The 14095-nt window shown below is 40.9% G+C and overlaps 1 protein-coding gene across 10 annotated transcripts; it reads right to left on the reverse strand.

The window, feature by feature from the left end:
* Positions 1 to 561: 561 nt before the first annotated feature.
* LOC134393943 (uncharacterized) lies at positions 562 to 13377 on the reverse strand. 10 transcript variants are annotated; one of them, XM_063119012.1, is made up of 8 exons: positions 13328 to 13377; positions 10466 to 10876; positions 9591 to 9698; positions 9288 to 9383; positions 8638 to 8686; positions 8114 to 8217; positions 2912 to 2964; positions 562 to 1298 (listed from the first exon to the last, which is right to left on the reverse strand). In XM_063119012.1, the coding sequence occupies exons 1-8, from the start codon at positions 13368 to 13370 to the stop codon at positions 1065 to 1067; spliced, it is 1098 nt and encodes a 365-aa protein (XP_062975082.1). In that variant the 5' UTR covers positions 13371 to 13377; the 3' UTR covers positions 562 to 1064. The 10 variants fall into 10 exon arrangements, with proteins under 10 accessions (XP_062975082.1, XP_062975109.1, XP_062975048.1 ...); XM_063119039.1 differs by lacking the exon at positions 9288 to 9383; XM_063118978.1 differs by having other exon boundaries at positions 2912 to 2961; positions 9288 to 9698.
* Positions 13378 to 14095: the final 718 nt, after the last annotated feature.

The following is a 14095-nucleotide window of genomic DNA, read 5'->3' on the forward strand; positions in this document are numbered from 1 at the left end:
CTCTGTTTTGATCATGAGCTGTTTCACAACACTTACATGAACAGGGATGACCCCAGGACGATCCCATCCCTGTTCATGTAAATGACACACAGGATATCCCAGGAGCAGGCAGGGATGACCCTGGGATAAACCTTAGGTCTAGCTAAGGCCTAATACTAAACAAGATGTAACCGCAGCAGTTCTGTGTATTTAAACACAAAGCTACCCCAGTCATATAGATTGGGTGCAATGGTTGTGGGATCTGATCTTAACAGCAAAATGTCTGGGTGAGGTAGGTTCCTATCATGAGTAAGGTAGGGGGAAGATTCTGCACACCTCCTCGGTGCATCCCATTTGCTGTTAAAATTGGACCCTCCTCTACCTCTATAGCACATTTCGGCTTTGAAGTTTAAATGTACAGAATGTCTGCCATCATATTAAATTTGGCCTTAAATATATACAAATTAAATGCTATAGTAATATATCAGCTTAGCTATAATATTTCTTGTCCTTTCCAAGGCTTGAACTCTGTTCTTATCCAAGGAAGAAAGTTCTCTGTTGAATAATTTACATCTTGCCGTTGTTCAGAAAAAAACCGCCAAATTCTTTTTTTTTATACTAAGAGCACTTCATTTATACATGCCGCATATAATTCAGTTACATTTATGTTGCGATGAGTTTAAAGCATCCATAGCATGAATAAGACTTAAACTTGAGGAGTGTTAGAAAGAAAAGAAAAGGAAAAGCACATCAGTTTGCTTTACATACCTGTGGTGTTCAGACTAGTCAGAGTGCCTGGCTTTCTATGCAGAGCCTGGTTCAAACAAATGTTTCCCCATTTAATTGTAGGGTCATGACTGCTCTCACATAGGGGCACATGATACTGAACTGGCCTGCACACCAATTTCAGGCTTTTAGATTAGCTTGTCAGCTTTCAAAATAACAATCAGTCCTAAGCTAAAGCAGTATTGGGGACATGCATTTGTCTTAGAATTGATCTTTTGGTAAATGTTATTTCACAATTACACTTCAGAAGCGGGACCCTAGAATCCCTAACAGTAGGGCTAAATAAGGCCAGTTTGTTTTTATTCCCCGATATATGAAACTTGTGATTCAAAGCTTATATTTGCATACTTCACAGATCCTGAAGGGGAGAATGCATCAGTGGGCTCATTGCGGTGTTTGATGAGATTTGACCTTAATGGAAACTTCATGTTGATGTATGTAACATCCTCTATCGATTTGGGCTTCTTCAATATGGCATAAACTGGCTCCATTTCTTTTCCAACAGGATTGTTGGCAGCATTGCTTTCACGTATCTGAACATTTATAAGAAAACAGAAAGACATAATATTTTTTTGGAAATTGTCTTTTTTAAATGTCAGCCTTACTTGACTTCCAAATCTCCATTTTTAGGACTGTACAAAGAGTTTTGTATCTGCATTTGTATTTGCATTAGCGTTTGTATCTTTAAAAATGTATAAATACACACAATGCTAGTTTGACAACTACTTTTTTTATAATAGGCTACTAGGTCTGCTGCTACAATAAATATACATTTAAGGTAATAACTAGGAACAGGCATTTAAGCTGAAAGAGGTGGGTACAGCAATCCTGTGCAGGCAGGGGAGGAGCAGCCAAATCCAAACTCCTACAGGGCTTGTACCAGAAGAGCGGAAGGGAGGTGCAGCTTTTAACGTCTTTTTTTTTGGCCATTCCATGCTGCTGTGTTCTGTAAAAAAATAAATCCTCACATGGATCTTGATGGGAGAGAAAATCTGTACACCAGGGCTGACTTTCCCAGGGAAGGAGGGTTTTCTTGGATGCAGTGGATCCAAAACCTCTCTGGAATCCACCCACCTACCCAGTTTTTGCCCTGAGCTGTAAAGTAGGGTGACCATATGAAAAGGAGGACAGGGCTCCTGTAACAGTTGTATTGAAAAGGGAACTTCTACAGGTGTCATTTGTATATATGGGGAACCTGGTAAAATTCCCTCTTCATCACAACAGGTAAAGCTGCAGGTGCCCTGCCCTCTTTTAAAATGGTCACTCTAGTATAGCTCCTGCACCTTTAACTGTTGTGATGAAGAGGGAATTTCACCAGGTTCCCCATATATACAAATGACACCTGCTGAAATTCCCTTTACTATGCAACTGTTAAAGATACAGGAGCCCTGCCCTCCTTTTCATATAGTCACCCTATGTAAAGGCACTAACAGTGGAACTTCCCAATGCTGGGGAGGCACCCAATTGCAGACTTTCCCCCCTCTGCCCATGGAGAGGGAGAACCGCTACATGGCCCCTGGGATGCCCTTCCAGGGACATAGGATGGCAGCTTTAATAGTAATTCTAACCGTTATTTTAATCTCCCGAGGGCCTATGAAAAATGGTTGAGCCGTGGGCCTAACAGAAATCTATAAAACACAAGGAGAAAGAACACTACAAACACAAAACATTTCCCAGGAATGCTCAGAAAAGACAACTTTACGGGCTTTGTAAATGCCTGTAAATTAAATGCTTTCCCCATAGTACACATTAAATCCCTAGTAATGAGAGTGATTTATCTTTTGGAGAATGGATTGCAGTTGTACATTATTGAAGTTTCTCAGGAGTTTGGAAATGCTTAGTTTGGAACTTAATGCTATGCAATGGACAATTTTATATTTTTTCCAAGAAATTCAATGACAGTGTGGAAATATATATTTTTTTCATTCTCTGCAAGAGGTGGCAGTTCTATTCCAAATTCAGGCCCCAGAATCCCTGCAGGTTTGATTGCGGAATTTGAATTTATTGGGATAATCTAACAAAGCAAGGCATATCTGAATATACGTATGTGCCTGTAGAAATTGATAATGCATGTACAACTAATTTTCCACTATGAAGACATTGCCTGTGATTAGAATTTCTCCTAACTTGTGAAAGGGTATCTTACCTGTAATGCTATTACTCTACAGTTTGGATTATCACCAAAATTCAGGTCATCTGCTATCAAGAAGAGAGTCTCATTTTAGTATATAAATGTACCTGTGTATGGGCTACTTAACATATTATAGTTTTAGCACATGTACACCTAAAAATGTGAGTGTAGTAAACACATTAGTTTCATGATTAGCTGTAGCTCCTTACTGACAGTACTGTTGTTTGCAAACCTGGGTTTGCCGTTGTGTAATATATGGAGTGGTAATGTTAGTGTAAAAGACTCAAGCGTTTGGTGTGTTCTCAGTATGTGGCTAGCTGTGAGGAAGGTCAAACAATCTACTTGGAAGCCACCCTGGTGTTTTGGTTAAAAGATGACTATGAAAAATATAGAAGCTCCTGAGCCTGAGATAGTCATATTCAATAACGTGTGTAACGTTAATGGCCTAAGGGTGCAATCCTGTGGCTTGTGCCCTCGTTGGATAGAAGCCTCCAAGAGATTTAACCGGGAAACATAATTTCAGTTGATAATCACCCCATCTTCCAATCCAGATTCTATGTTACGATAACGCAATAGCCTTTCTTCAACTATTTGTTCTCATTTGGGACTAGAGGAAATTTTTGCTTCTCTGTCCTTTTCCCCCCGACCACCACCGATGGGCCTCTGAGCCTGTCTGGCGGGGCTGGAGGGGCCATAGAATTTCTCATATCCTGGCCTTACTCCTCCCCACCTGCCAGAATGCCTCTCTTTCAGACATTTCAGGTCCTCTGAGGACACTTTTGTGTAATGCCGGCACCACAGTTCTTTCCACAGTGGCAGGGTGGGATCAGATTATGGAGTCTCCCTTCCAAGGTTGTAGCAGTGTCTATGGCCTGGGATGGGGATGACTCCAAAGAATCCTATGGTTCCCGGGATGCTCTCCAGGGACCATAGGGTTGCTCTCCCCACCAGGACAGTAATGTGTGGCTGCATATGATTTGCAAGAGCACTGGGAACAAGCATCACTATCTGAACCATGTCATATAGACTGAGATGGTGCCAGATGTTTTCAGCATGTATATCTTCATTTAGTCTGAACATGTGGTTCCTAATCCAGCAATAGGATCAGCACATAGAAGCCTATTTCAGTGTGTGGGTCTCCCTTCCCAGATGAGGACAAATAGTTGCAAAAAGTCTATAATAGAGAAGTTGGATTGGAAGATTTATTTATTTATTTATTTATTACATTTTTATACCACCCAATAGCAGAAGCTCTCTGGGCGGTTCACAAATGGGAAAATGGGAAGATTATTAACTGAAATGATCATGTTTGCCTGTTATGCCTCTGTGGGTGTGGGGCCTATGAAAGAGGGAGAAGAAAGGCACTGTAAAGAGGAGGCCTTCCCTACTTTTATCTCCTCTTTCTACTGTCTCTACACGACACACCTGGCCCAAGCAGAAGGGCTGCTGCCGGTCTTCCTACTTCTCTGCAGCTTGAACAAAGGGGCTATGGCAGGATTCCTATGGGGAGAACTGGACCTAGGTAATGTGTGCCATGAGGTATGTATCTTCCAGGGCCAAATTCCCTCTCCCCTGGATCTTTACACTGATGAAGGGGAATACTTTTGTGGTGAATAGATCCTAGACTACATGCACTTTGAAGCGCAAGTCACCAGAGGGCAATTCCCCCTTCCTGTGGACCTATAAGTTGCAAGGGGCAGTCTCTATTGCAACGAGAAGGATCCTTGTGGGGAGGCACAGGTCCTTGGCGGCTAATTTTGCATCTCCCTTCAATCTGTTAAGCTGTGGGATGGGTGCAGGACGGTGTGGGGAAGAGTGCCCCCTCTAAATGTAAGGGATGAAGTTGGGCTTGAAAAATATGTGCAGCTTCCATGTCTGAACTTCCTGCTGTAGAGCCCTAGCTGAAAGGAAGTAAGTGACAAGCAAGCATTAGCCTAAATCCATCCCTGACTGGCAGCGGCCTTGCTCCTGCATATTGTTTCTGGCTGGAAGGAACATGAGCAGCCCTGCCAATTCTGGAGGAGAGTGACCGGCTTCCTTCCCAAGCCAAAATTTTATTTTTATTAATTTTATTTATTCATTATTGCATTTATATCCTGCCTTTTTTCCTCCAAGGAACCCAAGGTGGTGTACATAATCCTCCATTTTATCCTCACAACAACAACCCTGTAAGGTAGGTTGGGCTGAGAGGTTGTGACTGGCCCAAAGTCACCCAGTGGGCTTCCATGCCCAAGTGGGGACTAGAACCCAGATCTCTTGACTCCCAGTCCAACACTTTAGCCACTACACCACAATTTTGCTGCATACTTCGGAACAGAGGAAGCTGCTTTGTACTGTTGGTATACCTAGCCCTGTGTGTTGACACTGATTGCCAGAGGCTGTCCAGGGTTTTAGGCATGGGTTTTTCCTACCCTACCTGGTGATGTCAGGGATTGAACCTGTGACCTGCTGCTTGCAAAGAATCGAGGTTTATTCTATGCATTTTTTCAACTGCACAATAGGTGAGCATCTTCCAAACATTTTCTAATGGGAAAAACTAAAAATATGAAAGAGGGAAGAGTAAATGAGACTGAAACAAGGAAAGAAAAGAGAAGAAAAGAAGAATAGGAAAATAAGAGACGGGGAAATTAAGATGCCTTCCAAAAATGGGTGAGATTAACTTCTCTCCCTAAACTATAGTTGAGGACTGAGACTCCTTCCCCACAGAAAGTATAACTGGGGGCTGAAAATCTTCTCTGCTCTGATTATAATTACGGTGACTAGAATTTATCCTTTTACAAGCTGGTTGTCCTGCAAAATATGTTGAGGTTCTGTATGGTATACTAGGGATAATAGGTTCTAAAGTATAATTGAATTGATGATCCTCATAAAATAACAGCTTAAAAATGTTATAGCCGCATAACTATCCTTAACCTGCAAATCTGTTGTACGGGCTTGGGAATAATTGGTGCAACAGGAAGGTCAGAAAAAGCTTTAACACGAAGAGATATCATTTTCCAGGTGTTAGTGAACCCTGCAACTGTGGCACAAAAGGAGTACTGGATGCAGTTGAAGGTGCCTTCAGCAAGAAAAGTTGGACCTGCAGCAGCTAGGCACATCTTCATGCATGTATCCTCATTTTTCACAGGTGGAGCACCTGTTAACATTGGCGAGAAGTCTGCTTTGTGGACTCCTCCAATCCAAAATGAGGGATAATGATCAAGAATCTTCTGTCTCTCTGCTGAAGTTCAGGTGTTGAGTCCACCACTCAACTCTTGCATGGGGGAGTCCATAATTTAGTGAACTTGGACACATGTTGTAGCAGCCTGCAGGGCTGAGCACATATTTCCATACATTGGGGCTCAGATCCAGAGCACTTTGGGACACTGCAGAAGCCAACAAGTTCTGTCTCCTTGCACTTCCCAAGCTGTTCGAGGCCAGGTGGACAGAGTTTTCCTTCTCATTACTACATTCAGTCCTAGTGTCTTGTCATTTCCTAGTCTTTTTCATGAAGAAAACTGAGGAGAAGGCAGCACATGGGTTTCTTGCATTCCTCCTTGATGAAGATAAGCTCTTCTGTCCTTTCTGGCTGATGTACATACAGTCTTCAGGAAGTACCAGAAGCAGCTACAAGGAGATGGGGGTCACCATCCTTGATATGGAGCAGCTGACAATGTTGATAAAAGCAAAGCTAATTGGCATTGAAAGAACAGTATTTACTTGGGGGGTGGGTCAAGGCTTTCAAGGATGAAGCTGTATCCTAGCAAGATGGAACAGCAATACTGAAAGGAAATCACAAGTAGAAATGCAAAGAACACTGCCTGTATGTATCTGACAGGAGAGATGGTGGTGCTGTCTGTAATGAAGTAGTTGACTCTCTTGTTGAACGCTTTGAAGTTGATGAGGATCTGTTGTGATTATGAAGCCCTTTGCCACTTTACAACCTTCAGTAAACCAGGAAGCAGTTCTAAAGGTGCTAGATTCAGACCTGGATCTGGCAAAACTCTTACTAGAATATAAGGAGGTACTTCAACTTGATGATATCAGAGATTTTTGCAAGATTACATTGTCCATTTCCTTTATTAGCCATTATCCAAAAATACATAAAAGTGACAACACTCATACTATGTCTTCTTTCAGCTAAGCCTCATAGTTCTGATGTTGACCATCTCATCAGCACAAGTTCACATTGAAATCCATAACCAAGAACGGACTCTCAGTTGGGTCAGAAAATAAAAACCTCTAGATCTATCTCAATATACCATGTCTCACCAAATAGGATCCTAGGGCATCAGTGCTTCTATGGATGATTAAATGAGAACACAGAACCAAAAACACAAATAAAGCAAGAGAGCAGATGTGGTTTAAAGGAATTTTCTCAGAGGACTCCAGGCAACAATGCTCATCCCATCCAGTCCCAGATGGCAATGATCTGACCATCTTTTTAAAAATGAAATTTTGATGTGATAGGCATAGTGTGAGGAGGTATGGCCCATGGCCCAATTATGTAGTTTTCTTCTTTGCATTTGTACTGCTGTATACCTACGTGTATTTATTGTTCATGAGTTAATAAACACTTTTGACTAATCGAACAGTTGATCCCAATATATGATTAGAATAAGGTTTTGAACATTAAAAGGAAACAATAATCATCTCAATGTTCTATTTCTTTATCTTTGATAAGAAAATATTTCTTTTAAGAAGCATCCCATATTTCCAACTGCACAAAAACTTAGCTTCAACTCCATAATTTCACCCCCAGCTGCATAAAACATGTCCAGCTGCAGATTAGAATAAACCTACAAAGTCATATGCTCTACCCCTGAGCTTTGTGGCCTCTCCATCTGTAAGGACTTATGGCAGGTCTGTCTTTTCCGTTGACTTGCCACTTAGCGCATCCACACATTGCACACCGATTTTACTAATAGAGGGAGTGAAGAGGCTGTGGTCAGTTAATGCACAAGAACATCTCTTGATGAGAGCCCCACATCTCCTTATGAGCCACAGACACTTTTTCAACTTTCATTTAGAAATTAAAATACTGATAAAGAAATGCAACATGGACTTGAAACCACAGACATAGTTCCATCTTGAAGTTCAATCCTGACAATCTCTGATGCTGTGATATTAAATAACATATCAATATTCATTAATATTTTTGGCAGGTGCTATTAAGGTGATGTACTAGAATTTAAACAATAGCTGAGCGACATGAAGTCAAAAGAAACTCAAACATACCTCTTGATTTCCTCTTGATGATCTTCGTGACAACTAATACGAGGGCTGCAATAATTGTTATGCCAACCATAATGGAACTCAGAACCAAGACAATTTGGTAAATTCTGAAACAATCCACAGTGCATTAATTAAACCTGCCCTTGACACTAACATGTACCTGGTAAATTTGGCAGGATACCTTTTGTATCTGCAGTAGAAGATAAAGTTTTATCTTGGTGTCAGAGGGAGTTAGATGCATGCAAATGGCTAGAGGTCTATAGCACAATAGTGTATGAGAGAAAAGGTAAATAGAGAGTACCATGTTAGATGGAGAAATTCATAACACTTCCGGGGTATAAAAATGAAGTATAGAAGTGCCATAAAATATTTCATGTCCTGTAAGTGGAAAATTCAAATCCTACAACTGCACCTTTCCTTACATAATTTCAACTGCAGTACAATATAGGTAGGTGGAGTGAGTACATCCTGCTGCAAACAGAAACCCCTAATCCTGATGTTTCACATTACAAATTTAATGTTAGTACCTTTGTTCATTTTCACTGATCGCTGTCACAATGCCGTTCTTTTGCTGTTCTGAAAATAAAATTATACCAGAGAAGAGAATAAGACTTTGGGCTTTGTTGCAGTTCACAGATGTTTTTGGATATAGCTACCTTGACTATTTTGTCACCTTATTTTCAGGATCATGAATTACTATGTTAAGCAACACTGGCCTTAGTACAGATTTTTGAAGCACTCTATAAATTCCTTTTATGAAAACTGCCCATGTTTTCTCTTTTAAGTAGAGAAATAGTGGTGCAATTCTAGCAATGCAAGTTTCCCTGGTGGCGTATCTTAAAGTATTCTTGTAAATTTCTCATTGAGGGTGAGTTTGCACATACCCACATAGGTCTGTATCACTTCAGACTGTAGGTGGGGTAATAGCATGTTTAAATGCTTCCACAGGTAAATAAAACCACATGGACATTTAAAAACTGAAAAAATTAAGGAGAAGGCTAAGCTAGAACATTTCTTCCTGATATGCAAATTTCTTCATTACTCCACAACTAAAGTGGTATAGTCTCAGGAAAGCTCTACCATGGGATTTTTCTGCATTTGTAGATTGGCCTTGAGTTACCTCAGGAATTCCCTATGCATGTGAAAAATATCCAACCGTTTACCTATAAGTGCTCACCTTTTTGAACAATCACTTTGATTTTTCTTAAAGGGATAATATGCAGGCCATCAAGAATCCCAAACCAGTATATTCCTGAATCTTCTACTTGAAGAGCTGACATGAAGAAATTAATACAGCCATTTCTTGAATCCTTTGGTATGACTCTTTGGTTTGATTCAGTACTTAGATACTTCCATCCTGGTCCTGAGAGGCTTAGAGGATCGTCTAGGTTACATTCTTTCAGCAGATCTCCTTTGCACCAGACTTTGTCTGATTGCATATATTGTTGGGAACAGAAGCCTTCTATGCTGAGGGACTCACCTTGCACCTTCATCACCTCTTCTACTCTCCTTCCTGGCTCGCTAGACCTTTTGAAGGAAGGAATTGTAGATGCTGGGGATGAGAAAATCTTGCTAGGTACAAAATGCCCTAAGAGAATAACAGCAAAAATACATACAATTAAATAATTCTGATCTTTTATATTTATTTATTCCATAATATTTATGAATCACTTACATTTCTAAGTGATGTAAAAAAGCAAGTTTTACAAAGGAAAATATCACCTTTCTGGGAATGCCTGCTGGAAACTATATTTTTCGTAGGCACCAAAACCCAAGAACATGCCTAAGCTGTTGTAGTAGGGAGTTCCAGAGAGTGGGTGCTATGATACTAAATGCTGTATTTCAAGGTGTGATGAACAAGACCTCTAAAATTTTGGGTACCACCAGGGGATCTCTGGATGAGTGCAGCAACTGAGCAGGTGGTAGGGGATCGGGATCTCTTAAGGATCTTGGTCCTGAGTTTTATTAGGGCTTTGCAAACAAGTACCCAAACCTTTAAATATAAAGACAAATATGACAGGACATTGGTCCATCTAGCCCAGTACTGTATTACTGTATTGTCTGTTCTTACTGGAAGTGATTATCTTATGGTTTCCCAACATTGGTTGTTGTTGTTATTATTATTATTTATTTATTTACTTTTATATACCACCCCATAGTCGAAGCTCTGTGGGTGGTTTACAAAGATTATCTCTGGGCAGTTTACAAAGGTTCATCTGACCACACCAGAGATAACAACAAATATGCCACCAGGATAAATGCCACATCTCAAATTTAAGGAGCCTTCATTTTGTTACCTTACGGCCGCTGTTCTGTACATGGAACACTCTAACCCAGTTGTTCACAAGTACTGACCTTCATGAACCACCACTTTGATTTTGTTTGAAGAGACAATCTCCAGACCTTCAAGAAGCCCGAACCAATATATCCCAGAATCTTCAACTTGGAGATTTGTCATGAGTAAAGAAATGCAGCCGTTCGTTGGACGCTCTAGCATGATTTTTTGGTTTGGTTGATTAGTTAGATACTTCCATCCAGATCCTGAGTGGCTTAGAGGTCCTTTAAGGTCACATTCTTTCTGCTGTTTTTCTTTGCACCAGATTTTATCTCCTTGCAAGTATTTATAGGCACAGAAAGCCATTATTCTGAGAGACATTCCTTGCACTAGCATCACCTGTTTCAGACTCTTCCTTTCCTTACTCAACATTGGAAGTGAAGGATATCCAGATGTAGGAGGTGAATAAGGATCACTGGCCACAAAAGCTCCTGGAAAAAGAACAGTAAAAATAAATGCAATTATATACAGTTATTATTATTTATTACATTTGTATACCACCCCATACCTGAAGCTTTCTGGGTACTTTACAAAAGTTTAAAGAATTAAAACATTAAAAATCAATATACAAAATTTAAAACCATAAAAACATAAAACCGACAGCATACAAAGACAACATACATACAATTGACAAACAAGATCATTATAACCTTTCAGATGAATAGATTCACCAAGTCTGCGGTCACTAAGAGTTGAAACTGAGGCACAAAACTTTCTTCAAACCTAAATAGTGATGAATGTGCATTTAGTGTGACACGGGCATCTAGAATGTGGCCTTCAAGGGAGGCAGGGACTGAGCATCCATTGTACATCTGTTCCATGCAGTCCCTGGACATACTGGTCTGTAGGAACATAGGAAGCTGCCTTACACTGAGTCGGACCATCCAGATCAGTATTGTCAACACTGGCTGGCAGCAGCTCTTTAGGGTTTCAGGCAAGAGCCTTTCCTAGCCCTCCCTTGTGATTGAACCTGAGACCTTCTGCATGCAAAGCATGTCCTCTTCCACTGAGCTATGGCCCCTCAGCTGGCAGCAAACACAGGACTGATGTGGGATGCACAGTCGCTATGGCAGCAGCTTCATATGACAGGAATCCTACTTGGCTGGCCTCTAGTGCTTCTGGTATAGCCCTCTAGTGCAGGAAGTTGCAGTTCAGACACAATCTAAGGGTCACGTCCATTTTCAGTGTGTTCACAAGATAAGTCGTTCTTGGAACGATCAGAGATCTACCTTGTTTTCCCTTAGAAAATAAGAATGCGACTGATCCTGGAAGTAAAGAAATGGATGGATGAATTGGCAGCTGGAAATGTAGGTGCAACTCAGCTAGCTTCCAAAGAAAAGAAAAAGGCTGATGTGTCTGCATGGAAAGGGAACAGATAGAAAGAGGACCTCCGAACTACCTAGACAGTCCTGCGAGCTGTGCTTACATTCCTTCTCATGGTAGACTGATTGTCTTCGGGTTTCTGACCTCACTTCCTTCTTCTTCATGCTCTTGCCCCTCAGAGAGGCGATATGTCGTTGGGTCTCCCTCTCTCCTGGGCTGGGGATTCTTTTATACAACCTGTATTTCCTGCAGTTAATGCAACCTTTCTCATTCCTTTGATCCTGAATCTCCAGTGTGATTTATCCAGGGTAAAGTGTGTTCCTTCACCTATGATTCCACACAGCTCAGCCTTTGTCAGATTCTCACTGTTCTGCCAATATAGCTGCTTGCCACCAGGTCAGACACACATAAAGATAAAGATAAATAAGCAGGACTGGGCACTTCCTCCTCCCATTCCTGCTCTTTCTGGCAAATACCTTAGAAACACATTTGGCAGCATGTAAATATCATCGCATGCCAATAAAATGCATTCGAAGCGCATTTATTTAACTTGATCCACTACTTCCAATTCAATTCAAATGATTGCTATTCTAGGTTTTCTTTTGGAAACTTCATAAACTGATTTTTCTACAGTGCTGCAACAGCCTCCCTTCCAGTCACTTTATCGACACTGCTTACCTCCATATAGGCTGCAGTGCTCAGCCTTCACTGACATTACAATGTGAACAACTGAAATAAGTAAATGGTGGTGGTGGTATGTGTGTGCGCGTATGTGTGTTATTGTCCATAAAACAAGGTAGTGGTGATGATCAGTATTATTCACAAAGGAAGCATGACCTACCTATCATTCATCATCTACCTCTCAATTTGTCACACAGTGGGATTGTAGTGTTATGTCTCCCCGCCCCCCCGGAATTTCTTGGAGTGGTGAGAAGTTTCAGGTGTGCAGTGCTGACCTGGGTTTGGTCTTCTTTGGAGTGAGGTTATTGGAGGCTTATGGCATTTTGTAGAACTTTTATTTATTTATAGATATATAAGCTCTGCATAGATGAGGGGCATAGCTTCTAACAGACACATAAAAAAATCTGGTTTTCTAGCAGCATGAGTTGCTTTCAGAGCCAACTCAACTCTCTGACCCTCTCAGCTAACAAAAGGGATATCCTAAGCTAAACCAAGCCAATTAATTTCTGACTTCTTAAGCAGTCCTCCTTTTAGTAACACAAGTTTGGAAGAGATCCCAAGGGATCACCCTGTTCAACTCCCAAACTTATAACAGTATAAGGCTGCAATCCTGTACGCAATACAATTACCCATTAAAGTCAATCTAGTTTTCTTTTGAATAGGCATGTACAGGATTGATCTGAAAATGACAGGGAACCTTGTTCTCTCCTTTCTAAATAAATAAATAAAATGGGAACAAAATTTACTGTCTGTTTGCAGTTACTGAAAGTGATATCTACATAAATAAAGAAGTAAAGTCCAAGTACACCATTTCATTAAACACCGTACTAGTGTGTTCAGTATTGATGACCATAAAAGGGCATCTCTATGTGCCATACCTGTTAGCATCAGCATTAGCAGGAGACCTGAGCATCCCTCCATCCTGTAGCTGAACATAGTTTAGACTGTAGAGCAGTGCATGGGTCAATTTGCCCTTGCAGGAAGGAAGCAAATTCCCTTCGTCATTGACTGTCACTTTTTGTTCCAGATCAGCAGTGTTGGTTTGGAGTTGTGGGAAGATCCTCTAAATATGTTCTTAATTTTAGTGTTGATGAGTTGCCTAACTAGGATTGTGGGCAATTGCTGCCCAGATGTGCCCCAAGAGACAAGGCACTAGGCTGAATAATGACTGTCTGATAAGGCCAGTTTCCGCTTGTTGCAACATTACATCCCAGTATGTCCAGAATGTACAGTGGCCACGTGTGTGTGTGCGCGTGCGTATGCGTGCATGGTGTTTGGTGTTTGGTGTTTGGATGTAGGAGTTGTAGGGATATTGCTCATCATTTAGAGACATTGACTTGCATGGGACCCTATGTATTTTTATTTATTCATTTTTATTTGTATCCCACCTTTCTACCAAAAAAATAGCATTCAAGGCAGCTTACAGAACCAATTAGAATTGATTAAAACAATCCAGTTTTAGGGCACATTCCTATGCATGTTTAGACAGAAAAAAATCCTATAATTCCCAGCTCGCCCCCAGCCAGTGTGGGTCATGCTGGGAGATGTAGGATTTCCCCTGTCTATAAATGAATACGATTGTGCCCTTAGTATACTGTACATAATGACAAACTGTCCAAGTGGCTTTCTTTATGTTTCTTTGCTGT

The sequence above is a fragment of the Elgaria multicarinata genome, chromosome 1 (genome assembly GCF_023053635.1).
Source record: "Elgaria multicarinata webbii isolate HBS135686 ecotype San Diego chromosome 1, rElgMul1.1.pri, whole genome shotgun sequence".
In the NCBI taxonomy this organism is placed as follows: Eukaryota; Metazoa; Chordata; class Lepidosauria; order Squamata; family Anguidae; genus Elgaria; species Elgaria multicarinata.